The sequence below is a fragment of the Sorex fumeus genome, unplaced genomic scaffold (assembly GCF_029834395.1).
Source record: "Sorex fumeus unplaced genomic scaffold, SorFum_2.1 ptg000054l, whole genome shotgun sequence".
NCBI lineage: Eukaryota > Metazoa > Chordata > Mammalia > Eulipotyphla > Soricidae > Sorex > Sorex fumeus.
The window spans coordinates 28904128-28929831 of NW_026606111.1; the positions used below are offsets into that span (position 1 = coordinate 28904128).

The 25704-nt window shown below is 43.1% G+C and overlaps 1 protein-coding gene across 1 annotated transcript; it reads left to right on the plus strand.

The window, feature by feature from the left end:
• Window positions 1-1316: 1316 nt before the first annotated feature.
• AMD1 (adenosylmethionine decarboxylase 1) lies at window positions 1317-25704 on the plus strand. The gene is made up of 9 exons (XM_056125307.1): window positions 1317-1805; window positions 16672-16758; window positions 17807-17933; window positions 19853-19955; window positions 21962-22004; window positions 22255-22399; window positions 22495-22587; window positions 22664-22819; window positions 23565-25704. Exons 1-9 carry the CDS (start codon window positions 1696-1698, stop codon window positions 23703-23705), a joined length of 1005 nt encoding a protein of 334 aa, XP_055981282.1. The 5' UTR covers window positions 1317-1695; the 3' UTR covers window positions 23706-25704.

Below are 25704 nucleotides of genomic sequence, written 5' to 3' on the forward strand. Positions count from 1 at the left end.
GGAGCAATCTAGAGTGCAGACTCAAACCAGGTTTTTTTTTTTAATGTTTCCAGTAGATATTTCACACTTAGATGATCTTATTTCAATTTTGACACAGGATGGGTGGTGGAGGGGGTGGACTATGGTGATTATTGTGTCAGGCTGATTTTTTTTCCCTCCTTATAACAACCGAGGAAAAGTTGTAACTTAGTTACCACAATTTTACCACCTGAGGTTCTAAACCTGTTAAGAGTTGACATCCATTTCAGAGTGTACGTTGGTTACTGAACATTGATGGCTCTTTTGAATTGTTAATTTCCATGTAGATTTCTCTTAGGTAGGAGACGACAGATCAGTAAATTGGGGGGGGGCGTTGGGGAAAACACTATTTCAATCAATTATCGGCTTCAGAAAATGCAGAGAAAAATGTGATCGATTTAAAATTATGGTTTCTACAAAGAGTATTCGCGGGATAAATTCGCACCAGTTGATCCAAGAGAGCACGCAATTGTCAGGGCTTCCCCCCGCAGCTGCGCGCTCATGCAACTTTCAGGCTCGGCGAGCCACATGGTCGAGTGGGAGTCTTCCAAGGCTGGCCGCCACGTTGCTTTTCTCTTTTTAAACCGGGAGACAACGCTACTGGCTATTGTGTTAAAAAAAAAAAAACCCAACGGGTCGAGGATGGCGTTCGCTCCCACATGGGCTTAGGCGGCGTGAGCAGAATTAAAGCGCCTTCTAATCCGACCCTGAGCGGCGTCGTGCGTCACGGACAAATGTTGGAGTTTGAATTCCCGGCTGCGTGCGCCTCCGAGAAAACACAATTCAGAGAATGGCCCAAGCCATCCTCTCGGTGACCGCACAGGACCAAAAAAAAAAAAAAAAAAAAAAAAAAGCCACTAATGTGCCAGCCCAGCAGGGGCCACCGCCCCCACCGAACCCCGTCCACCCTGGGAAGGACCCAGCCTGTGCTAAACTAACCAGATATTTCACGCATCGCTCCCCCCCCCCCCCCAAAAAAAAAGCCTTCCCTCACTCGGTGCCCATTCTTCCCCTGCTCGGGCCGCATCCTTCGGCCCCGGAGCCGTCGTACCCCGCCGGAGAAGATAGCGCCGTCTCCCGCCCCCAGGGGACAGCGCGAAAGCGAAGCCGAACCGCACAGCGGCGGGCAGTTCCCCGCGCTCCCAGCAGGCCAGCGGCCAGCCAGCCGCAACTGGGCGACGGGTGACGGACAGCCCGCCGCAGCTATGGGAGGCAGGGGCGGGACCTGACGTCACTTCCTGTCTCGTCGGGGGTGGGCGCGGGGGGGCGCCGGCGGTGTATATAAAGGCGCTGCTCGCGCAGTGCTCTCGCTTCCACAGTATGGCCGGCGACATTAGCTAGCGCTCGCTCTGCTCTCTTTAACGGGGAAACAGCGGACTACAAGAGACTGAACTCTAATCTGCCTCTTTTCCAACAGACTCGTTCAACTTTCGCTCACAAACACACTCACGAAAAAAGCCGGGGAAATTTTATTAGTCCTTTTTTTCTAAAAAAAAAAAGTTAATATAAAATTATAGCAAAAAGAAAAAGAAAAAAAAAAAGGAACCTGAACTTTTAAGTAACACAGCTGGAACAATCCGCAGCGGCGGCGGCGGCAGCAGCGGCGGGAGAGAAAAAAAAAATTTTTAATTTAGTTGATTTTCTGTGGTTGTTGGTTTGTTCGCTCGTCTCACGGTGATGGAAGCTGCACATTTTTTCGAAGGAACCGAGAAGCTGCTGGAGGTTTGGTTCTCCCGGCAGCAAGCCGACGCAAACCAAGGATCTGGGGATCTTCGCACCATTCCAAGGTGGGTGCTCCGGGGTGGGGTGGGGTGGGGTGGTAGGGCTCGCTCGCCCACCGTCGGCGCTTCCCTCTCCTTAGGGCTGCTGCCGGGGGTTGGGCCCCGGCTTCGCGGCGTCTCAGGTTGGTGGGTGGGTGGGTGGTGGGGTGCAGTTAGCCCGGCGGGCCTGGTTCCCGCACCCGGAGAGGAGTAGGGGGGGGGGGTTCCCCGGGCGGAGGGAGGCGGCCGCGTCCCCGCCGGGCCCGAACCGACGAGTCCCGCCGCCGTTGCCACCGGGCGCTGCCCGCGGCTGGGGGAGGGGAGGGGAGGCGGCCGCCGCGTGCTCAGGTAACGTCCCCGGCGGGGCTGCGGGCCGCCGGGGGAAGGGACCGGTCCCTCGGCACATGCTGCCCAGGTAGTTTGCCCTGGACCGGGTGGTGGTGGGGGAGAGGGGGGGTTGCGCGTGTTCCCTGCCGGCAGGTGTGGCTCGGCGGGCTTAGTCAGGCGCTAATTCGGGCGTGTCTTCCCCCCACCCCCCAGTTCCCACCCCTCGGGGCCGTGGAGGAGGGCGCGGGGCCAGGGCCTGGGGCCGGGGCTGCCGAGCTCGCCCGCGAGGCCTCCTCCCGGCCCGTGGGCGCGCTGACAGCACGGGGCGCCGGGGATTGGGCGGGAGCCGGTGCTTGGCGCAGTGGCGGGGGGGGGGGGGGCCACCAGCCACCACCGCCGCCGCCGCCGCCCTCCTCGCGGGTTCTGCACCAAAAACCCCGTTTCGGGCCGGCCCCCCAGCGCCCCGGGCCGCAGCCGGCTCCCAAGCCGTCCCTTGACCTTGGGTTGTGTAACCTGCTTCCCAGGCCGCGGGGGTCCGGGGAGCGGGGCGGACTCGAGAGCGAGGGCCCCGGCCGCGAGCTGGGACCGTGAAAGGCTTGCAGGAGCAGCCTGCGAAGGAATCTGGGGGGGGGGGGGAGGGGGCCCGGCCTCCCACCTCCGACCCCCCTCCTCCCCTCCCGGTCCCGCTCCCCCCCCCTCCTCCACCACCAGGCAGGCGCCGGCGATTGGGGCCCGCTGCGGCCCGGAGCGGGGTGCCCGGGGTCGCGCCCCAAAGTCGAGCCCCCCGACGCAGGCGGGAGGTAGCGAGCGGGGCCTGTGCGGCGGGGCTCTCCCGCTCCCGCGTGCTCCCGGAGTGCGAGTGGCGGGGCGGCCGAGGCACCCGCGTGGCCGCTTCATTGAGACGCGGTGGCCAATGAGCTCTCCCGGCCCCACCGAGCGCCTGGCCCCTGGGTGTGGGCCAATGGGCGGTTCAGGAATGCTGGGCCGCGTTCGCTGCTGGCCCCGACCAAAAAAAAAAAAAAAAACGACTGAAGAAGGGAATCTGGGCGGACACGTGCTTCGCCGGGGACCTTAAGGCAGAGATCTTTTGAAGCACGCCTAGAAAAAAAAAAGCATGCCTTTAGCTAAAATATCACAGCTTCTTGGTCTGGTTTTTTTCCCACCCCCCAACCTTTGTGTGTCGCTTAATGCCTAACTTAGCATCGTGCTCGGCTGTTCTGTGTTTTTTTTTTTTTCTTTAATCTGTTTTGTGGTTCTTTTTTCCCCCTTTAATCACTATAGGAAGCTGTTACTTGCAAAAAATGGGGAAGCTTAGTATTGCCTCCATTTCGTAGGGGGAAAACTTAGCCAGTGTCGGGTAATATGCCTTTGGTGGAACGGTTGTAATCGCATTATCTAGGAAGTCTTGGCACAGAAGAACTCATGACTTAGGAACTGTCTTATTAAGTGAATAACAAATTGTTTTACTCTGGCACATTAAATGCTACCAGGCGTATTTGTTAGAAGATCTTAATAGGGGCCGAAGAGATGGCTCAAAGGGCATAAGTGCTTGCTTTGCATGCGGGGTTTTACTTCGAGTTCCTGAACAAAATTCTAGAATTAAACCAAGAAGTCTTTCTTAAAGATTGAGTTTCCTGAGTGAAGGTGAGGGAGAAACTTGTAAGGGCAACTTAGCTTTAGCTTTGCTCTGTGTGTGTGTTGCTAGGAATTGAACCCAAGACCTTGCACATGTCTGCCGACTAATGATTCCATTATGGCCTGAGCCACATCCTCGACACTTTCGTTTCTTCTTTAATCAGGTTAAAATAGTATTGCTACCACAGTGTCAAAAGTTAAACTTTGAAGGACAGAATATATCTTTGAAGTCTGTGATTTAGTACTATATATTTTGTAGAAACTTAATTTCATTAAAAATTATTTTGACAGGTAGCATATTCAAGCTGTTGACAGCAAGTAAGAACTGAAAAGTTGGTTTTAACTGAGAAGTCCATTACTCATCATCCTCAACATTTTCAGTGACCTGCCACATGGATCTGATGTTAGTTTAGTTACTGAGGGTTTAAAAAAAAACTAGAAAATTAATAGATGTTAAGTCATCTAAAAATCCATAGCCTATCAAGAAGACCCAGTGGATACTGCTTTCTGAGGAAGGTTGCCAGATCCAGATACCTTGAAATACTCAATCATTCATTCAACACAAAATTAAAATGGTTGATTGTGTGATTTGGAATGTTAGATTTTAATTTAAACAGCATTTAATTCTGCTTTCTGTTTCTTCATCTCTGAAATGGAGGCATTGGTACCTACCTCTTGGGGTAGTTGAGGATTAAGTAGATAATAGGTTTAAAGTGTCTGAGACATAGTAACTACTATTTGAATTAGATGTTAATAACCTTTTTGTCTTTGCTCTTGGACACTTTTCTTCCCTCTTCCTCCTCTTTCCAGTAACCAGAAAAAGAAATGTACCCGATTGTAGTGCAAAAGGGGAAGTAAAGGAGATAAAGCCTCGGGGAATTTTAGCTTGCTTCATTTTATCTTTTTGCTTAAAAGTAGAAAACTTTGTAGCGGTTTTGTTTTTAGTTGATACAAAAAGGCTACAACGATGATTCCCAAAGAAGTCAATATTTGCCCCTAAGAGCAGGTGCTAAGTGTTCTCTCCCCCCAACCCACCTCCCCAGGGGATAGTGGGACAATAAGTTTAGGAACTTCTGGCCTAGATAGTCCTTCTCTCATAGGTCTATTCTATTGAAAATGTTAAGTAGAATTATAACTGTAGGGTTGTAGAAACAAAAGGACCGTATTTCAATCAGTTAATTGCAGTTTATTAAATAATGTAGGGACATGAAAGGGGGTACATAGGGACTGAGGAGGCTGCTCAATGGCAGAGTGCATGCTTCACACAAGTGTTCTGAGAGGTACCATTGGAGGTGTTAAAGGGAAAGGCTTTTTTCTAGGAGCCAGGGAATATGGGTCAGTGATGAAGCATGGGTCATGAATTTGATTCAAGGTTCAAAGCACGCAAAAAAAAAAAACACCTTTCCCAAAATGATGCAGATACTAGAAATAGAAAATCTGAATGACCCTCAAACCATCACATCATGAATTAGTCATTATTCATACCATAAAGAAAACTCTAAGGGTCAGATGTAGAGATCTTACCTTGCATATGTGAGACGTCGTTTGAGTTAATATCTGCCATCTCCAAAACACAGTCAAGGGTCAGATATCCTAGAACACACAAGGAAGAGATGATTCCTTTTTTGGTTCTGGGCTAACCGCCTGGCCTTAGCAGGGCTTGATCATGTGCCAGTGATCAAACATACAGAGCATTCACTCAGCCCAGGAAATAATTAGTAAAGGGGACACTAACCAGCTTATTTCAGTATTAACATAATTGATTAGAAATCTTGACAAATGAAGACACTTGAAGTCAATTTTGCTCAGTTGTTACGTGATTTGATAGTTTCCTTGGCTCTAGCCCCAGTGGTGCTCAAGGGCTCTCCTCAAGATTGACCCCTAACAGTGCTCAGGTAAGCAGTCCTGGTGCCTCAGTGTGTCTGCGGTTTGCAATATGAGCTTCTTAACCTCTGTACTGTATCTCTGTGGTTTGACAGTTTCTTAAATATGTCTTTCACATGACCCAGTCAGTTTGATGGCACCTTTACCCTGGAGAACATGAAATATTTGTTCATATCTGAGTGTCCATAATACTTTTATTTGTAAGGACCCCAAAGAGTGCAAATAGATAAATTGTGAAGTGGATTTACAAAAGAATAATTATCAATAATAAAAACCAAGTTGTTATACCTAACAATAATTGTTGTAGAATGAAAAAACTATGCGTTTCTAAATGAGAAATAAATGCATGCTTGAGAGTTTTGTAGATTACAGAGGCATAAAGGACCTTTTGGGATTGGTTGGAAGTGAAGAAGTCTATCTCTGGTGTTCATTTTACTTATTTTTTTTTGTTTTGTTTTGTTTTTGTTTTTGGGTCACACCCAGCGATGCACAGGGGCTACTCCTAATTCATGCACTCAGGAATTACTCCTGGCGGTGCTCAGGGAACCGTACGGAATGCTGACAATTGAACCCAGGGCATTCAAGGCACACGTCCTACCTTCTGTGCTATTTCTCCAGCCCCCCTGGTGTTCATTTTAATGTACTTGTCAAAATCTTTTTGTTTTTGAGCCTCACCTGGAGATACTCAGGGCTTACTACTGGCTCTGTGCTCAGGAATTGTACTGGCGGTGGGGGTAGGATAATCATAAAGGATACTGGGATGGAACTCCAGATTGGCTGTGTCTGGCAAGTGCCCTACCTACTGTAATATCTCTCCAACCCCCATCAAAGTCTTTTATTGGTGAGCAAGGCCCTCACTAGCATTTCTCAAGGGACCCTGAGAGCCTCCTTGGGTAGTACTTGGGCATCCAGGTAGAGGCAGTTCAGTCTCCGGATCCTATGAGGCCAGGAACATCACAGGAAGATTAGACCTGTGCACCTATGCTATCTTTTTGGCCCTCATGTCAGAATCTTTTAAAGTGTAAAGGGGTTAGGGAACACCACCAGAAGTTAAGCACAGCCAGAAGTAGCTCCCTGAGCCCTGCAAGGTGGGGCCCCAAAACCAAAGACAAGAAATGTAAATAAGGGATTAGGATTATATAGCTATATAGCTATAGCACTGTAATAGTAGACCTCATGCACTAATTGCCAGTACTAATATAGAAGATGGGTAGATGACTCCAGAGAGATTTAGGGCTCTGTGCTGGTCACTGCCAGGAAGAGTAAGTAGTCCTAAAACAAAAATTACAGTTTAAGCAGTTTAAGATCTGTAACTGATATGAAAATAGATGGGTGCATATCTCCTGGCAATCTCCCTGTGACGTATTCCATATGCCAAAAACAGTAACAGCAAGTCTCACAATTTGTTGTGAGACCTTACTGGTGCCTGCCCGAGCAAATCGATAAACAACGGGAGAACAGTGCTACAGTAACTTATTTCTATAGAGTTTGCATCTCTTTCAACTCTTTAGTATATTGCGTTTTTAACTTAATTTGCACCAAATGACACTTGGGGATTACGTCTCAGCTCTTTGAGAGGTGTGGTGTCACTCCTGACAGTGCTTTGGTGGAGGGGGGGGGGTGTTCTTGATGGAACCAGAATCTCCCACATGAACACATTCACTCTGGGTTTTTTGTTTCTGGTTAATGACCACACCCTGAAGTTATTCCCAACTGAGTTTAGGGATGCTCCTCCCAGCAGTGCCCAGGAGACTATGCTGTGCCAGGGGGTTCTACACAAAGTTTGTGTTCCAGCTCTTTGAGCTGAAAGAAGATTTTACTGATTTCTCAGTATGCTTTTGCTTTCCTATAGATTGGAAGGTAGCCTTGTACTGGTATGGCTTGGGTTAAAGAATACTGATTGTTGGTATCTTGGAGAAATGATAACAGGTATATTGAAAGAGAATATTTTACAGAATGTTTAAATGCGGAGCTGAGGGATAATACAGCAGATAGGGCACTTGCCTTGGGTTGACCCAGGTTCGGTTCCCAGGTTTGATCCCCAGCATCCCATATGGTCCTCTGAGCCTGCCAAGTGTGACTGCAAAACAAAACAACCCCAGCATTTAAATTTGGAATGTGAAAAATCAGAGGGAATGATATCTTCGATCTAACTTGCAGTTTTCCCTTAAATTTCTGGATTTCAGAAGTATATTGACTGAAAATCAATAAACATAAAATAGCTTTGCCAAAGTGTTGGAACAAACAAGAGTATCTTGCTAGAAATACCAGAAAATAAATTTCGGAGCCAGGGAGACAGCTTAAGTGCTCTGTAGATCCTTTGCTTAGATTCTGTGTGCCTGAGCCCCAGGTCTGATTCCTCACTCTAGGTAGATCCCTGAGTACTACAGCAGTGCCCTCCACCCCCTAAGTAAACAGTGAAATCGGAGTGAGATGCCTGAAAGTTTGCTCTTTCAGGATCAGATTGTCTTTTTTTTCTTTCCATAGTTGTAGACCTGATAATATTAACTGGACAGGGACATATTATTGACAGTTAATGTGAAAATATGAAAAACTAGATTTTTTTTGTTTTGTTTTTGGGTCAGGGTTACTCTTTGCTTCTCACTCAGGAATGACTCTGGTGTGCTCAGTGAGGCCGCGCAGTATGTAGGATGCTGGGAATTGAACCCAGCCACTTGCAAGGCAAGCCCCCTACCTGCTATTCTCTCTCTCTCTCTCTCTCTCTCTCTCTCTCTCTCTCTCTCTCTCTCTCTCTCTCTCGCCCCCAAAACTAAAATTTCTGAAGTTAATTTGTGCTAGTAATGTTTCCTTACTTTTTCAGTTTTATAAGTGACAATACAATTTTCCATTACAGAATTAGGGACACTTGAAAAGACTTGTATTCCCGGAACTCATGCCATGACTATATCATTGCCAGGTTTTGCTATCTGTAATTTACGTTGAAGGAATTTACAAGGCATTGCCAGAAAACCTTTTAGTGTTAAAGTTTGAAGTAGAAACGCTTCCTATTGAATTCAACTTCACAACAGTTTTCTCTTTTATTTTTAGAGGCCTACTAACAGGGATCAGGGATCTAACCTGGGCCTCCCAGGAGACACTCTGTCCCTTGAGCCATTTCCCCAGTCCCCAAACCACCCATTATTTTAAGGACACATTGAAAACAATAATAAAGGGGATATAGACGTAGTTGTACTGATAATGACTTAAATTTTGGGTAAAATTTGGGATGGAAGTTTAATTTGTGGTTTTTGCTTTTGGGTCACACCCCACTGCTCAGGGCTTATTTATACACGGTGGTGCCCAGGACTCATTCCTGGCTCTGTGTTCAGGGATCACTCCCGGCAGTGTTTGGGGGATCAGGTATGGTTCTGGGGATTGGATCAGGTATGGCCTTCAAGAGTGAGTTCTGCAGTCCCTGAGCACAGAGCCAGGACTCTGTGCAAGGCAAGTAAGTATATCAAGCCCAAGATGGAATTTTAATGCTATGATTATAATTAGTGTATTATAGGTTGACTTATTTGAACCCAAAAAGGGCAAAAACTCTGGACATCTAAATTGCCCTGGGAAGGATTTGAAGTACTCCGAATTTAACTTCTGGTCCTTTGAATTTAACTTCCAGTCAGCCTTGGTTTATTTGGGTGGTTCTTGTATATTTTTTTTAATTGAATTTTTGGGGGGAGGGGCACACTAACTTACCATGGGGGGGGGCAGAGAACACAACTACTTCCAGCTCTGTACTCAGGGATCCACCCCAGGCTTCCTGCATGCAAAGTGTGCACATAGCTCTGAGCTATCTTTTTGGCCCTGTTGTTTTTGTGCCAAACTCCATTGTCCTTCCATGCAGTGCCTAGTATCAAACCCAGGGCTCTACTATGCAGGGCATGTGCTACAGCTTTTTGAGCTACCTTCTAGACAGACCGTAATTTCCGGTTTTAACCTTTGGGGTGCATTGGGGAAAGGGGGATTCGGGGCTTGACTTCAGGGGCAGGGGAGATTGTTGAGATTAGCTGAGATTACTCTTGGCAGTGCTGGGAGAAGATGGGCAGTTGAAACTGAGACTTGCAGTATCAGTGTATCAAAGGCATCAAACTAGGGTCAGTTGCATGCAACAGAAGATACCCCTGTACTATCTCTGGCTTCCCTTAAAGATACTTTTTGTTTTGTTTTGTTTTGTTTTGTTTTTGAGCACCCAGTGGTGCTCAGAACTTAGTCCTGGCTCTGTGCTCAGGGACTGCAGAACTCACTCTTGAAGGCCATTGGGGACTATATGGGATGATGGGGATTGAACACAGGTCAGCAACATTCAAGGCAAGCACCCTACTGATTGTATATCACATTGTATCAGCACTCTAGTCCCAAGATACTTTTGAATTAAAGGCTTGGATGAGGTGTAGAAGTAATGTAATTTTAATTAGTAAGGAAGAGTTCTGAAATGATGGCGTATCAGCTAGGGTCACAAACGGCAGATACTTTGGGAGTGAGGTATTGTTTTTTTCATATAGAATGATTGCTAACTAAGTTTTTACTTAAGGAAACAATCCATTAGAGGTTAAATTAACTGCAGGTAAATTTCGGTTTTGGGGTCGTGGGGTTCTTTTTTTTTTATGGTGGTGGGGGTGAATGGAACCGTGGGTTTTATATATGCAAGGTGTACTCAGAGATACAGTCTGCACTTAGAGGCCTTTTGTTTCTTTTTGTTTGGGGATCACACCAGGCAGTACTGTGGGTTTACTCCTGGCTCTTGTTCTGAGGGATCATATCTGGTGGAATTTGGGGCCATATGTAGTGCCAGGAATCAAACCCAGATCACAATAAGGTACCTTGCCTACTGTACTGTCTCTTCAGTTCCTCACCCAGAGACTTTGGACTTCCACTGCACTGCACCACACTGTGACTTACCAAGAATGCATGTCAGCCCATAAAGGTGGTCTCCAAGACCCATGGCTAGGAGATGGCTCAAAGGTGCTGGAGCACGTTCTTTGCATCCACATTCCTGAGTTTAATCCCATGCATTCTGGGACACAGTAGTTTTCCAGCATTGATGGTATGACCCAAAAATCAGAGAATGGCGTTCTGGGGAGATAGACCTTGCATGCTGAAGATCTGAATTCAAAAAAAGGTGATGAATGAAACACAGCCATCTGCCAGCCGTTTTCTATTCTCTCGTTTACTTTGTTAAATTGTGGTGAATAAAAATCTGACCTTGAAATTTTGCTGTTGTTGGTACAGATTGCTAGACCTTTTTCATTCTTTTTCATTCACCTACTTGACACTAATATTCCTTCACCTGTTCTCATCCTTAGCAAACACCCTTGTGAATAAAGTCTTACCTACAGCATTTCTATTTTGATTTAATTACGTACTTAAGAAATGTAATGTTCTCAAGATAACAATTACACTGTAACTTGTGATTGGGCTTTTTTTTTAAGACTGCATAATCCATTTGATGTATGCCACATTCTTTATTAATGCCTTGGTGTGGATTTCTGGGTCACTTTAACCTCCACCCCTCCCACTGACACACTGTGAATAAAAATGAACATTGATGTGCAAGTGTGAGAAGGGACTGAGAAGTAGAGTTTCACGGGCAGCTTGCAATTTGTGTTATAGATCACCTGACTCCTGGCTATCTCCCTAAGAGTTATAGATGACTTGGGTGAATTGAGGACTGAGGAAGACACACCTTAGTCACCAAGGTTTAGGTCTGGTAAAATCTTCTAGAGTCACCTATGTGATACGGACTGGGCCATATAAGGCAGTTTGTCAAGCTACACCTGACTCTGCACTTGAGAACTGGTCCTCATCAGCCAGGTTCTTGAGAAAGTTACCAGCTTTCATGTTAGGTTATAATCACACAATGATCGAACACCCCCATCCTTCTACCAGTGCACATTCCCCACCACCAGTCTCCCCAGTATATCCCCCATCCTACCCTCTGCCCTCTCCCCCACCTCCACCCCCCTGCCCCCTGTGCCTTCATGACAGACAATGTTCCCCATACTCTCTACTTTTGGGCATTATGGTTTGCAATACAGACACTGAGAGATCAATCATGTTTGGTCCATTATCTACTTTCGGCACACATCTCCCATCCCGACTGATTCCTCCAGCCATCATTTTCTTAGTGATTCCTTCTCTTCCATCTGCATTCTCCCCTCCACTCATGAGGCAGGCTTCCAGCTATGGGGCAGTCTCCCAGCCCTTGTGTCTACTGTTCTTAGGTGTCAACCTAATGTTATGTTATTCTATACTCTACAAATGAGTGCAGTCCTACGTCTGTCCCTCTTTCTGACTCATTTCACTTAGCATGATACTCGCCATGTCTATCCACATATAAGCAAATTTCGTGATAGCTAATAGCTGCATAGTATTCCATTGTGTAGATATAACAAAATTTCTTTAACCAGTCGTCTGTTCTAGGGCACTTGGGTTGTTTCCAGATTTTGGCTATTATGAACAGTGCTGCAATGAACACATAGGTACAGCTGTCATTTCTACTGGGGGTTCCATATGAATTTCAGGAGTGTTTTGTTTATTTCTTTGAAAAATGTCATGGGTATCCTGACAGAGACCGCATTAAGTTTGTATAGTGCTTTGGGCAGTATTGCCATTTTGATAATGTTAATCCTCTGTATCCATGAGCAGGGGATGTGTCTCCATTTCCTGGTGTCCTCTTTTTATTTCTTGAAGAAGTGTTTTGTAGTTTTCCTTGTATAGGTCCTTCACCTCTTTGGTTAGACTGATTCCAAGATACTTGATTTTCTGAGGTACAGTTGTGAACAGGATTGTTTTTTAAATGTCTCTTCTCTTTCGTTATTTGTGTATAAGAAAGCCATGGACTTTCGCGTGTTGATTTTGTACCCTGCCACTTTACTATATCGACCTATTGTTTCTAGAAGTTTTTCTGTAGAGTCTTTAGGGTTTTCTAAGTATAGTATCATATCATCTGCAAATAGTGATAGCTTGACCTCTTCCTTTCCTATCTTTATGCCCTTGATATCTTTCTTACCTAACTGCTATGGCCAGGACTTTAGTACTATATTGAATAAGAGTGGTGAAAGTGGGCAACCTTGTCTTGTGCCCGATCTTAGAGGGAAGGCTTTTAGTTTTTCCCATTAAGAATGATACTTGCCATGGGCTTGTGGCAGATGGCTTTGACTATATTGAGGAAAGTTCCTTGGATGCCCATTTTGCTGAGAGTTTTCATCATAAACAGGTGACCAGCCAGGTTCTTAAGAAGCCTTAACTCTTAGCATCTCAAAGGGATGTGATCCTCATTTCCTTGGGCTACTTAGGATGAGGCCGTTTCTTCTTAGTTCCATTATTTCCTTTAAAAACAAAAACAAAAACAAAAAAAAGCCCACCTCAGTTACCAGGTCTGTCTTGTTTGCCTAGTAATTTTCAGTCTAGGTGTTGGTATATTTGGGGTGCCAGGTTGCCAGGTCTGCTTTGCTGGTCAGGGTTTTCTACTGGTTCTGTCCTCAAGGGTCAGTTTGATGGGCTCAGGAACATATGTGGTGCCCAAGATAGAACCTGGGTTGGCTGTTTGCTTTGCGAGTGCCCTACCTGCTTTACTATTATTTACGGAGACCCTACTAGTTTTAGAACATAGCAGATACCTTCCTCATTGTTGAGCCTGCTGCTGACTTTCTAATTTGTAGCTGTTTCGCTTCCAAATCATTTAGAAAATGGTTTGTCTTTGTCTTTTTCTTTAAGTTTAGGAACAAAGTAGGATACTTCAAAACTGTTCCTCTTGGGACCAGAAAGTACAGTGGGGAAGGCACTTGTCTTGCACTTGGATGACAAGGTTCAGTCCCCTGCACCACATTAGGTCCCCTAAGCCCCACCTTAAGTGGTCCCTTAGTCAGGGATCTCTGTGCTGAGTTCCGCAGGTGTGGCATAACCACCAAAACGAAACCCTTTCCATTGAAATGGGAGCTAGCAAATATTTTGTCAGGGGCCAGAGGGAAAAATCTTTTTGCAAGTCTGTACTCATCTACTCCATTCTGCCTTGGGGTGAAAAGCAACCCTAGACTTGGTATAAATGAGCGAGTGCAAATTTAGTCTTGGTTTCCATCTCATTGAATAGGCATACTCTCTTCTTAAGGAATAGCAAAAACAATGCATGGAACACCTGAGAATCCTGAAAAGTAAATGTTCAGTGAGTTGGAAAAGAAAACTAATATTGGGGCTGGAGCAATAGCACAGCGGGTAGGGTGTTTGCCTTACACGCAGCCAACATGGCCGATCCAGGTTCGATTCCCAGCATCCCATATGGTCCCCCGAGCACCGCCAGGAGTAATTCCTGAGTGCATGAGCCAGGAGTAACCCCTGAGCATCGCCGGGTGTGACCCAAAAAGCAAAAAAAAAAAAAAACTAATATTAAATAAAACCACTGAAATCGTTGTGATTTCCCATTTTATTTTTTCCTCTGGTATTTTCTGGAGAAAGTCAAATGCTACAAAACAAAAACAAAACAGAATTGCACACTAGGTACAAAGATGAAAAAGAGGTGGGGGGAGGGTAACTCTGGGTCAGAGATATTGGGGAAATCCTTATTTTGTTTCTGATTTTTTTTTCTTCTTTTGGGGAGTGGGTGGGCTTGGGGATCATTTCTGGCAGGCTCAGGGGATACTGGTAATCGAACGTGGGTTAACCACATGCAGGGCAAATATCCTGCCCACTATAATATCTCTTCTGTCCCCTCTGATTTTTATTTATTTACCTTTAACCATTCCTCTCCACTCAAGCAGTTAAGCAGCCAGAACTATAACTAAGATTCAGAGGGTTGGGGCCGGGGTGAGGATACTTTTTGAAGAGAGAGGCTATGATCTCAGAAGTGAAAGAGCAGGGTGTAGGGAATGTAATTAAGTAATAGAGCAGTTGCTTTGCATATGTGAGATCATCGGTTTAGTCCAAGGCATCACGAACGGTAAATGATGATCAAGTACCTATCCCTCCACCAGCGCCCATTCTCCACCACCAGTGATCCCAGTAGCCCTCCCACCCCACACTCCATCCCCCCCTACCCCTCCCCGCCTCTGTGGCAGGACATTCCCTTTTGCTCACTCTTACCTTTAGGGTGTTGTAGTTTGCAATAGAGGTTTTGAGTGGCCATTGTGTTTGGTCTGTAGTCTACTTTCAGCATGCATCTCGCATCCCGAGCGAGTCCTCCAAACATCCTTTACTTGGTGGTGAACACACTTTAAAAGGAAAAATAGGACATGGGGTACTGGGGATTAAACCCATGCTAGCCATGTGCAAGGCAAATGCCCTTTTCTCTGTACTATCTGTACTATCTGTAGCCCTGGTTTAAAAATAGTAACTGTTTTTATAAAATCTAAGCTGCTTTTTGTCAGTATTACAAGAGAATTGCCTGTCAAATACCAAGAGCTTAAAACATGGCACTGTAGCACTGTTGTCCCATTGTTCATCAATTTGCTCAAGCGGGCACCACTAATGTCTCCATTGTGAGAGTTGTTGCTGTTTTTGGCATATCGAATACTCCACAGGGAGCTTGCCAGGCTCTGCTGTGCAGGCGGAGGGATATTCTCAGGTAGCTTGCCGGGCTCTCCGAGAGGGACGTGCTGTGCTATCGCTCCAGCCCAATAAAACATTACTATCTTTTAACCTGGTGAATTTAAACTGTCCCCTGAAATTTTGTTTGTTTTATTTGGATCACAACTAGCTGGTGCTCAGGGCTTACTCCTGGCTCTGCTCAGAAATCAAACCTGGTTCTGCCACAAGCACAGCAAGCAGCCTACCCATAATGCTATATCTGACTCCCTGAAGCTATTTAAAAAGGCACACCAAAGAATTTCTTAGATCTCAGTAAAGCTGTATTATTGATTCCATTGACTCCCATTTTGTTATTGCCTGTACTGACTATTTTTACTTTGTTGAGAATGGATTTTGGTGGGAATTTTTAGTTTGATGGCTGTGTGTGTTTAGCAAGGGTTTGTTTGTTTTTTTTTTTTTTTTAGTCACATCTGGTGATGCTCAGGGATTACTCCTGTCTCTGTTTTCAGGAGTTGCTCTTGGCAATGCTCGGGTTACCATATGGGATGCTGGGATTGGACACCAGTTGGCTGTGTGCAAGGCAAAACCCTCCCCGCTGTACTACCACTCTGGTCCAACAAAGTGGTTGTTGAGTAAAATTTACTTAGTGTGAGGGAAAAGGAAGAGAGGGGGATGTGAGTGGTATTGCTATATATCCAGAGTATAGACCCAGCCACTGAACTTTACAATCTACCTGTCAAGGTGACAGAAGAGGGGGTAGGAGGGGACATGGGAATTCAGGTGAAGGAAAGTTCACATTGGTCTGGGATTGGTATGCTCAAGACTCAGACAGTTACTTGGTAGACCACAGTTCTTTAATTAAACTTACATAAAAAGATATATATGAGGAAAGAAAAGAGAGGAAATAAGGGGTCTGCTCCTGGCTCCATACCACATGTTACTGGGGATTGAAAAGCTGGGTCACCCCGAGCAAAGCAAGCACACTGCCCTCTGTACTATCACTTAGGCCCCAACTTGTATTTCTTTAGTCATTTATAAGTGAGAAGTAATGATTCTCTTTGGTTTATAGAACTTTTGATTGTTATCTGTAAGTGGTTTATTCATTTTTTTCCCCTAAGTAAATTGTAGTTGTATGGCTTTCTGTTCTAGTTTGCTTTTTTATTTTTCCCCTTCACTTGGCTGCTCTTGTCACAGTGACCTGGGGTTCCTCAGGTTTGGTTGTACTGCGTGCTAGGGATCACGAGGTGATTGCACACACTGCTCATCAGGCTGCAGTGTATCTGGAACTTCTTTGCACATGTGATACCAGAGAGTTGACTTGCCAGGACAGCATCACTGGGATTCCAACTCTTAGCTTCACCTTTCAAAGACTGACATTTTAAACTTTTGAGTTAATCTCTATGCTCCCAGGAATGCAGTCTTAATCACCAAGAAAACTAAATTTGGTGTTTTGTTCTGTTTTTGTTTTTGAGGGTAGACAAGTGCTGTTTTGAATTAATCATCTTTTGTTGTCACTATTAAATAATAGATCCGAATGGGACATACTTTTGAAGGATGTGCAATGTTCAATCATAAGTGTGACAAAAACTGACAAGCAGGAAGCTTATGTACTCAGGTAAGTCCTATAAAGCAAGCATTGTTTAGCTAACTGGTTTTGGTTTTGATTTGTTTGTTTTTGTGGCCATACCACCTATGCTCAGGATCAGGCCAGAGTTGACTGCATGCAAAACAGGTGCCCTACCTCGTGCCCTAATTCAGCCCAGGAAAATATTTAGTAGTGCACATTTTTTCCAAAAGAGTGCTATATTTCACTCCATGATAGTTGCAGGTTTTATACCAAAAAATAGTATCGAGTTCCAATGATATGGGGTGCTGGTATTGTGTGAAAGTTGGGTTTGATTTTTAAATTGTGCCTGTAGGGGCCAGAAAGATGGCATAATTGGTAGGGTATTTGCCTTGCACATGCCCAACCTGGGTTTGATCCTGGCATTCCAATATAGTCCCCTGAGCACCACCAGGAGTAACCTGTAAGTCTTGCTTGGTGTGATCCCCCCAAAAACAGGAAATTTAAGAAAAAATTGTGCCAGTAGCCATAAAACTGGTTAAAACCCTAGTTCCACAAATGTGGTCCCCTGAGCAGCGCTAAGTGTGCCCCCCACCCCAAATGATTATGCAGTGACTATGATTATGTGGTGAAATAAGATACTGTACTGTTGTGTTTACAAGAAATTCTAGGTGAAAGTGAACCTCCCCAGTTGAGTATTTGTGGGTCTACTATAGATGCAGTGCTTTATAATAGATACTCTAAAGGGCCTATTACTTTGAATAAGGTGCATGGTACCCTGTTTTTGGCAAATGCAGATGTTTATCAGAAGTTTATGTGTGAGGCCCTAGGGATATAAAATCAACAATTCCATTTCTTACGTAACTTACTAAAAGAATAAGATGATTATAAAACTGGAGTGTGAGTGGGCGCTAAGGATATGGGACAAAGTGTGTAGATTTAGTAACAGTGTCCTAGCATACCAGTGGGAAGGAAAGTTTAATATAGTAAAGGAGGTGTGTTTCTTAATGAGCTGTGTTTTATATCTAGTGATAATACAAAAGTTTGCATTGTGAATGATAGTCCGATAATACATGAGTAACTTTTTTTTTAACCACAGTGAGAGTAGCATGTTTGTCTCCAAGAGACGTTTCATTTTGAAGACATGTGGTACCACCCTCTTGCTGAAAGCACTGGTTCCCCTGTTGAAACTTGCTAGGGACTACAGTGGGTTTGACTCAATTCAAGTAAGTATAATATTTTTTTCCTCATCTTTATTATCAGGTACAAATTTATGGGTTTGATTTTGGCTGGGGGGGTAATGTAGGATGCTTATCATTTGAAAGAATGTTCTGCCTTTGCGTAAGAACAGTGGAAAATTTGGAAAGAGCAGAGGATTGAGTAGGGTTGAAACAAAGAAATGAAGAAACTTAGAGACCTTGTGTTAATTCATTATTTGCTATGAGTGGTAGAGACACTTAAGAAAGGTTGATTGTTGGGGGCTGGAACGATAGCACCACCGATAGGGCCTTTGCCTTGCAAGTGGCCGACACGGGTTCGATTCCCAGCATCCCATATGGTCCCCTGAGCACTGCCAGGAGTAATTCCTTAGTGCAGAGCCAGGAATAACACCTGTGCATTGCCGGGTGTGACCCAAAAAGCAAAAAGAAAAAGGAAAAAAAAGGTTGAAAAAGAAAAAAAAAAAGGCACTATTGTCCTAAATTGTCACAGGAAATAAGAATTAGAGCGTTTATGTCAAAGTCTTTGTGAGCAACAATTTTTATTTGAGTGGGTGAGTAGTCACATCTAGTGGGGCTCAGTGGCAGGGGAACATGCAAGGCTGGGGGCTGAAACTGGCACTTCCCTGTACAAAACATGTGCTCCAAACCTCTGAGCCACAGATGATGTATTTTATTTGGGAGGGTGTGGCAAGTGTTTTTAAGGAAGAGACTGTGTGATACCATTTAAGGTAGCTCCCTGGCCATAGACCACATTTCTAAGCTAAATGCACATGTTCTACTAGGAAAAAATTACTTTTTTTTTTTAAAGATACGATTTTTACAAATTTTATTTGAACGATTTTTGTTTTTTAATTTTTATTAGTGAAACACCATGGGGTACAGTTGTATGTAGACTTACAAATTTTTGTGCTTGGGTTTCAGTTATACAGTGATCGAGTACCCATTCCTCCACCAGTGCCCATTCTCCACCACCACTGATCTTAGTATCCCCCCCACCCCCTCCCGCCCTGCCTCTGTGGCAGGGCATTCCCTTTTGTTCTCTCCTTTGGGGTGTTGTGGTTTGCAAAAGAGGCATTGAGTGGGCTGTTTTTTTGTTTTTGTTTTTTTATTTTGTTTTTTATGTGCATTTTTGCTAATGTGTTTTTACCTTACTGAATCTTGAGTCACACCTAGCAGTATTTGGGAATTATTCCCAGTAAATATATCTCTGTAACCATGGACATGAAACTTAATGACATAAAAGTATTTCTCAGGTCCACAATGCTGGGCTTCAAACCAAAAGGGACTCAACATTTACTTTCATATTTTGGGCCATACAACTTGCTCCTTCCTTGCTCTGTTCTCGGGTATCACTCCTGGTGGACTTGGGGAATCTTATGGAGTGCCAGGAACCAAATCTGCATCAGTCACTTATGAGGCAAGCACCTTACCTGCTGTACTATGTTGGCCGGCAGGCCCCCCCCCCCCCACACACACACACAAACACAAACACAAACACAAATGAGGTTTGAGTCTACAATGAGGCAAATTCCTTGCCCCCAAGGGCCTCCTCCCTTTTATCTCCAGACACCATGAGCAGTGCTGTGGATTGAATTTAGTGCTTAGAAGGTTTGTGAACTGCCTCTGAAACATCTTAATATGCTTCTCTACAGCACAAAAGTAGTTCTTTAGGCCATCTCATAGATAATTAGAAATCTTGCCCTCTCACACGGTGACCTTCATTTTGCTTTATTTGGCCAGGAAAACATCTACTCAAGATGTCAAAGTGAAAGCATTGTTAATATCTTTGGGGAAATATTTGTACGGACAGTTGTAGTTTTGATAAGCATAAAATTGTTAAGGAAGATGATTAAATTTTAAATTTTATGTGTGAAGTTAACTTTAGAGTTTTTTTTTTTTTTAAGTTAACTCTCCATCTTTTTTAGAGCTTCTTTTATTCTCGTAAGAATTTCATGAAGCCTTCTCACCAAGGGTACCCACACCGGAATTTCCAGGAAGAAATAGAGTTTCTGAATGCAATTTTCCCAAGTAAGCTTTTTCTTGTTATTACTGTGGTTTTTTTTTTTGCGTGTGTTTTGGGTCCACACCCGGCAATGGTTAGGTGTTATTTCTGGCTCTGCACTCAGGAATTACTCCTGGTAGGGCTCAGGGAACCATATGGATGCTATGCTGTGTTACCACGTCCAAGGCAAGCACCCTACCAGCTGTATCTCTCTGACCCATTCCCAACTTAAATTATGCAGGATTGAGACCTATTTTTCTGTGTATGGGTGTGTATATGTACATATGTATGTATATGAATGTACATATGTAAAAATGTAGCATATTGCAATGTTTAATTATTTCTGTACTTCAAGTCATTGCTACCAGAAAAGTTAAAAATGGCAGATGGGTTAAAGTGCTTGCTTTGCACTCTGCTGTATATGGCCTGACCACTGCCAGGAGAAGCCCAGAACTTGTTTGAGGGTGGCACATAAATAAGAGAAAGCAAGAAATTGATTACTTTCCAGAGGGGAGATTTTGTCTGTATCTAGCCAGTTGCTTTAATTTGTATTATTTTTTTTTTACCCACGTAACCAAAGTTTATTTATAACTGTAAAACCTATTGACAAGTTAATATTTTTTTAATTTATTTATTGAATCACTGTGGGAAAAGTTACAAAGCTTTCAGGTTTAAGTCTTGGTCATGCAATTATCAAACACATTTCCCTTCACCAATACTTTTTTTTCACCACCAAGAACCCAATAACCTCCCCCCCCCACCCTCCTAATGCCTGTGAAGCAGATGAATTCTAGTTAACACTCTATCTACTTTGATTAGATTCATTGTTTCGACAAAAGATGCACCATTATTATTTAGAGTTTACACCCCCAAGTCAGACATGCTGAAAAGGCATTGTGAAATAATTTGTTTTCTACAGCTGGTTACAAGAATCAGATGATGTCGCGCAGCCGCTATCGCAGCTGTTAATTTGTATTTTGATTTCTGTTAAGGATGTGGTTCCTTTATTCAGAAAAATGCCCATGACTTCATAGACTTGTGTTAAGATCCGAACTAACATTCTATATAAGAATTGAGTCAACTTTAAAGTGATCAACATAGTGCCAATTGAACCAAATTGGAAAATTTTTCTTTTTACTAATTGTAGAACATTTTGAGCTTCAAGATAAGGGAACTAGAGGTTATCTAATATTTTCTAATAATGCATTGTGCTGGAGCAATAGCACAGTGGTAGGGCGTTTGCCTTGCACATGGCCAACTTGGCCAATCTGAGTTCTATATCTCCACCCCTCTCAGAGAGCCCGGCAAGCTACCAAGAGTATCTCGCCGGCACGGCAAAGACAGGCAAGCTCCCCATGACGCATTCGATATGCCAAACACAGTAACAACAAATCTCACAACGGAGGCGTTTCTGGGCCTGCTCAAGCAAATCGATGAACAACGGGAGGACAGTGCTACAGTGCATTGTGTTTTAGATTAAATTTTAAGTCCTCTTAACATTTTATAGATACCTAGAATGATTTAGTAACTTGACGCAAAGTTACGTGATTTTATTTTGTCTTTTGGGTTGCATCAGGTGTGTTCAAGGCTTAATGCTCTGCACTCTTGGATCACTACAGGAGGGTGGATTAAACCCAGCTTATAGCTGCCTGCCAGGCAAGCTCCTTATATTTTTTGTTTTTGTTTTTTGGACCATGCTTTACAGTGTTCAGGGGTTATTCCTGGCTCTGCACTCAGTAATCACTCCTGGAGGGCTTGGGAAACCTTATGTCGTTCCAGGGATCAAGTACTGGCCTTGTGACATGGAAGGCAAGTGTCCTGCCCTCTGTAATATCTCTCCAGCCCCTTGACTAAAATAGCTATAAAAGATAGGCCAATAAAACTTTTCTTAGATGATAAGGGGAGAAAAGAAAAATCCTTTTCCTAATTTATGATAGGAGTCAGATAGTAACATTCTATCTATAATAGTAGAAATAAGACACTTTATCAAATGAACCTCTTAACATTTATTGCATTCTCTTCCCTCAAACAGATGGAGCAGCATATTGTATGGGACGCATGAATTCTGACTGTTGGTAGGTTGGATTCAGCTTTATGTATCTTTGGTGTTTTGTTGTTTTTTTTTTTTCTACAGAGCTGTACCTCAGGATTTACTCTTGGCTCTCTGCACTAAGGGATTAAACTTGGGCCTACCATGAGCAAAGCAAATGTACTACCCTACCCACTGTGCTATCATTCCTGCCCAGTTTTATGAATCTTTGTTATTATAGCTTTACTCAAAGTTAAAAAAAAAATTTTTCCAAACGAATTTCTCCTTTTATGTAGGTACTTATATACTTTGGATTTCCCAGAGAGTCGGGTAATCAGTCAGCCAGATCAAACCCTGGAAATTCTGATGAGTGAGCTTGACCCAGCAGTTATGGACCAGTTCTACATGAAAGATGGTGTTACTGCAAAGGATGTCACTCGTGTAAGTATTGCCCATAGCAGTTCTACATTCTTCTTCTACAGTTTTCCAAATTTGTTAATTCTCCACCACGCGCCCCCACCCCCCTTGTCTTCCAGGAGAGTGGAATTTGTGACCTGATACCAGGTTCTGTCATTGATGCCACACTGTTCAATCCTTGTGGGTATTCAATGAATGGAATGAAATCAGATGTAAGTTAGATTTTTCTTAAAAAATTCTTAAATAAATGGACCCTTTCCAGTAATAACACAATATTATTTCTCTCAGGGAACTTATTGGACTATTCACATCACTCCAGAACCAGAATTTTCTTATGTTAGCTTTGAAACAAACTTAAGTCAGACCTCCTATGATGACCTGATTAGGAAAGTGGTGGAAGTCTTCAAGCCAGGAAAATTTGTGACCACCCTGTTTGTAAATCAGGTAATTTTTTTAAAAAATTAAAAGTAAAATCATAACATGAGTCATAATATGAGATATATTCTAAGCTGACATCTACTTACCTAGCTTTTAGACACCCAGAGGTGCTGCTTATTGAGGCAACTGGTAAATAAGAAGCTTATATATTCCATTAGATGTTTTTATTGATTATCTGATTTATTATTTATTTTGGGGTTTTGCACTCTTGTGTTTGGGATTATGCTGTACTGGGGGGTCGAACTCAGAATTTCTGCATGCTCTACAGCCCTTTGAGCATCTACAGCCCCAAAATTATTAATACTTTTGGGGCAGGGGCACCCTGCAGTGGTCAAAGCTTTCTCTTCATCACTCAGGGATGAATCCTAGCAGGGCTCAGAGAGACCATCTGAGATGCTTGGGAGGGAACCTGAATTGGCTGTGTACACAAGGCAAGCACCCTACCTGCTATACTACCTCTCTGGCCCATGAGTTTTTAAAATTTTTATGTGTTGGTCAAAGCAGGACTCGTATGTATGTGCTGGGCAATTACTCTTACTGATGTCCTTTTGGAGTTTTTCTATCCTGTCTATCCTCTTTCCCCTGACAACAGTCTGAAATCTGTAAAATTTCACTCTCCAACTTGCCCATATTCAAAGCAGCTGAAGAATACAAGTACCCCAGTTTCCATTAAATTAGTAGTTTTAATTCTTTATTGTCATGACTGTTTTGTTACTTCTGCATACTGGAAACATTGTTTATTTTCTTTCAGAGTTCTAAATGTCGTGCAGTGCTTTCTTCGCCCCAGAAGATTGAAGGTTTTAAACGTCTTGATTGCCAGAGTGCTATGTTTAATGATTACAATTTTGTTTTTACCAGTTTCGCTAAAAAGCAGCAACAACAGCAGAGTTGATTAAGAAAAATGAAGAAAAAACGCAAAAAGAGAACACACATTGAAGGTGGTAGCTGCTTTTTAGATGTTGATACCGGGGGCCATGCTTTCCATAATCACCACCTCATAGTTGCAGAAAGCCCTAGATGTAAAGATAGTGTAATCATTTTGAATTGTATGCATTATTATATCAAGGAGTTAGGTATCTTGCATGAATGCTCTCTTCTGTGTTTAGGTATCCTATGCCACTCTTGCTGTGAAATTGAAGTGCATGTAGAAAAAAACTTTTACTATATAAAACATTACAACACTTGTGAAAACAATTCAATTTGGTTTACGCACAGCGTAATATTTCTCCAGGTATCACCCAAAATCCCCCACAGACAAGGCTTTCGTCCTCATTAGGTGTTGGCCTCAGCCTAACTGTCTGGGACTGTTCTATTAAATTGCTGCCAGGATTTTTACATCCCGTTACCTCCACTTTCTAAAACATATTCTCTACTAATATTATTGAAATCAATTTCTACTTCATACAGATGTTTTTGCAACAGCAATTAAAAGTTTTCTTCCATGAGTCGAGTCCTCTTAAGAAAATTGATTGCCGTCTGTTGTGTATTACTATTTTAACATTGCTTCCTACATTTGTATTCCCTTAATTGACTGTTCTCCCAACCACCTTGTCTCCTACCCTCCTCCCACCCCATCCACCCCAATAAAGCAATACACTATTACACTGTGGGTTTATACTAATCTTACACCCCAGGATGGGGAAGGGTCAGACCCTAGACTTCATTTTCATGGTCGAGAGATTTTGACCTTATTAATCAGCACGAGCTCTTACAGGGGCTGGAGTGATAGTACAGTGGGTAGGGTGCTTGATTTTCATTTATACTGGGAGAGCTGTGTGGAAACATGCCATTCTTTGCTCACCAGTAAATGAAACTAGCTTTCATGGATACCATTCCCTTTCTGACTTCCTAAGTCGTAATAAATTTTTTTTGTCATTAAGCAGGGAGATTAAGAGAGGTTATACCTGGATTTAATAATTCAACTCAGATCATTATCCATATTACTTAGCAGACATTTCCACAAATTTCTATTAGTAACATAGTGTAAGCTTGGATTAAAGCAGAATCATTGTCTTTGTCATCTTGTGACTGTTCTGACTTTATGATTCATGTGATAGTGTTCTGACTTTCTGTTCCTATCTTCACCATGTCGTCATAGGATTAAGTGAATGAGAATTGTTGAGGTTATTCATACATACACAGTGAACCCAAATGCTATTCATAAACCAAAACAAAAAATTCCAAGTGTTCAATGGGAAATAACTAGAAATGCAGAGTTTCAAGAGCTGGATCTTAATATGCATTTAACTATTTTTGCAAATAATAAGATAAAAACAGTTGAGAAAATAGCAAGGTTGACTGAAGTTTGTATATCTTGTCCTCAAAAAAATTTTTGTTTCTGGATTTGATGTAATGGTATTTTGGTTCCTTCCGTATTTTTTAATGAAACACTTTTTTGAGTGTTTCTAAGCATGAAATCTACTTGGTTTGAAATCAAGTGGTGGGAACACTTTGGACATTTTTTTTAAAGTTGTTGATGGAAAGTTTCATTGAAGAAGCTTTTGATCAATAAGGGAGATTGATTTGTACAAGTTCACGGTACCTAGGGTTTTGGTACTGTTCTGAGGACCAATGTTGAAAGTGGATTTTTGTTCTTGAACAGTATCCCAGCTGAATTGATGACATTTGTGGGCTTTGAGGTCTGATCTTTTTTTTCTCTAATAGAGTTAAGATTTATATCTAATACTAAGATTACACAAATTTTTATGGAACAAAGCTTAGAAGAATGAAAACTATAGATTGAATAGTAATCTAAATCCTAGTATGGTTATGTACATAGAGGAGGGAAATTTTTGGTGCCATAAATTCTCTCTTCGTGGTGTTGGACTTAAATCAGTTGAAATGTATTTCTGTACCACAATTTAAGCTTCAATAAAAGTTTGCATACTTAA

Coding starts and splice junctions, on each gene's coding strand:
- AMD1 (XM_056125307.1), top strand. CDS start 1,696: ATGGAAGCTGCACATTTTTTCGAAGGAACCGAGAAGCTGCTGGAGGTT. Junction 1,806..16,671: donor GATCTTCGCACCATTCCAAG/GTGGGTGCTCCG, acceptor ATTAAATAATAG/ATCCGAATGGGACATACTTT. Junction 22,400..22,494: donor CTGCAAAGGATGTCACTCGT/GTAAGTATTGCC, acceptor CTTGTCTTCCAG/GAGAGTGGAATTTGTGACCT.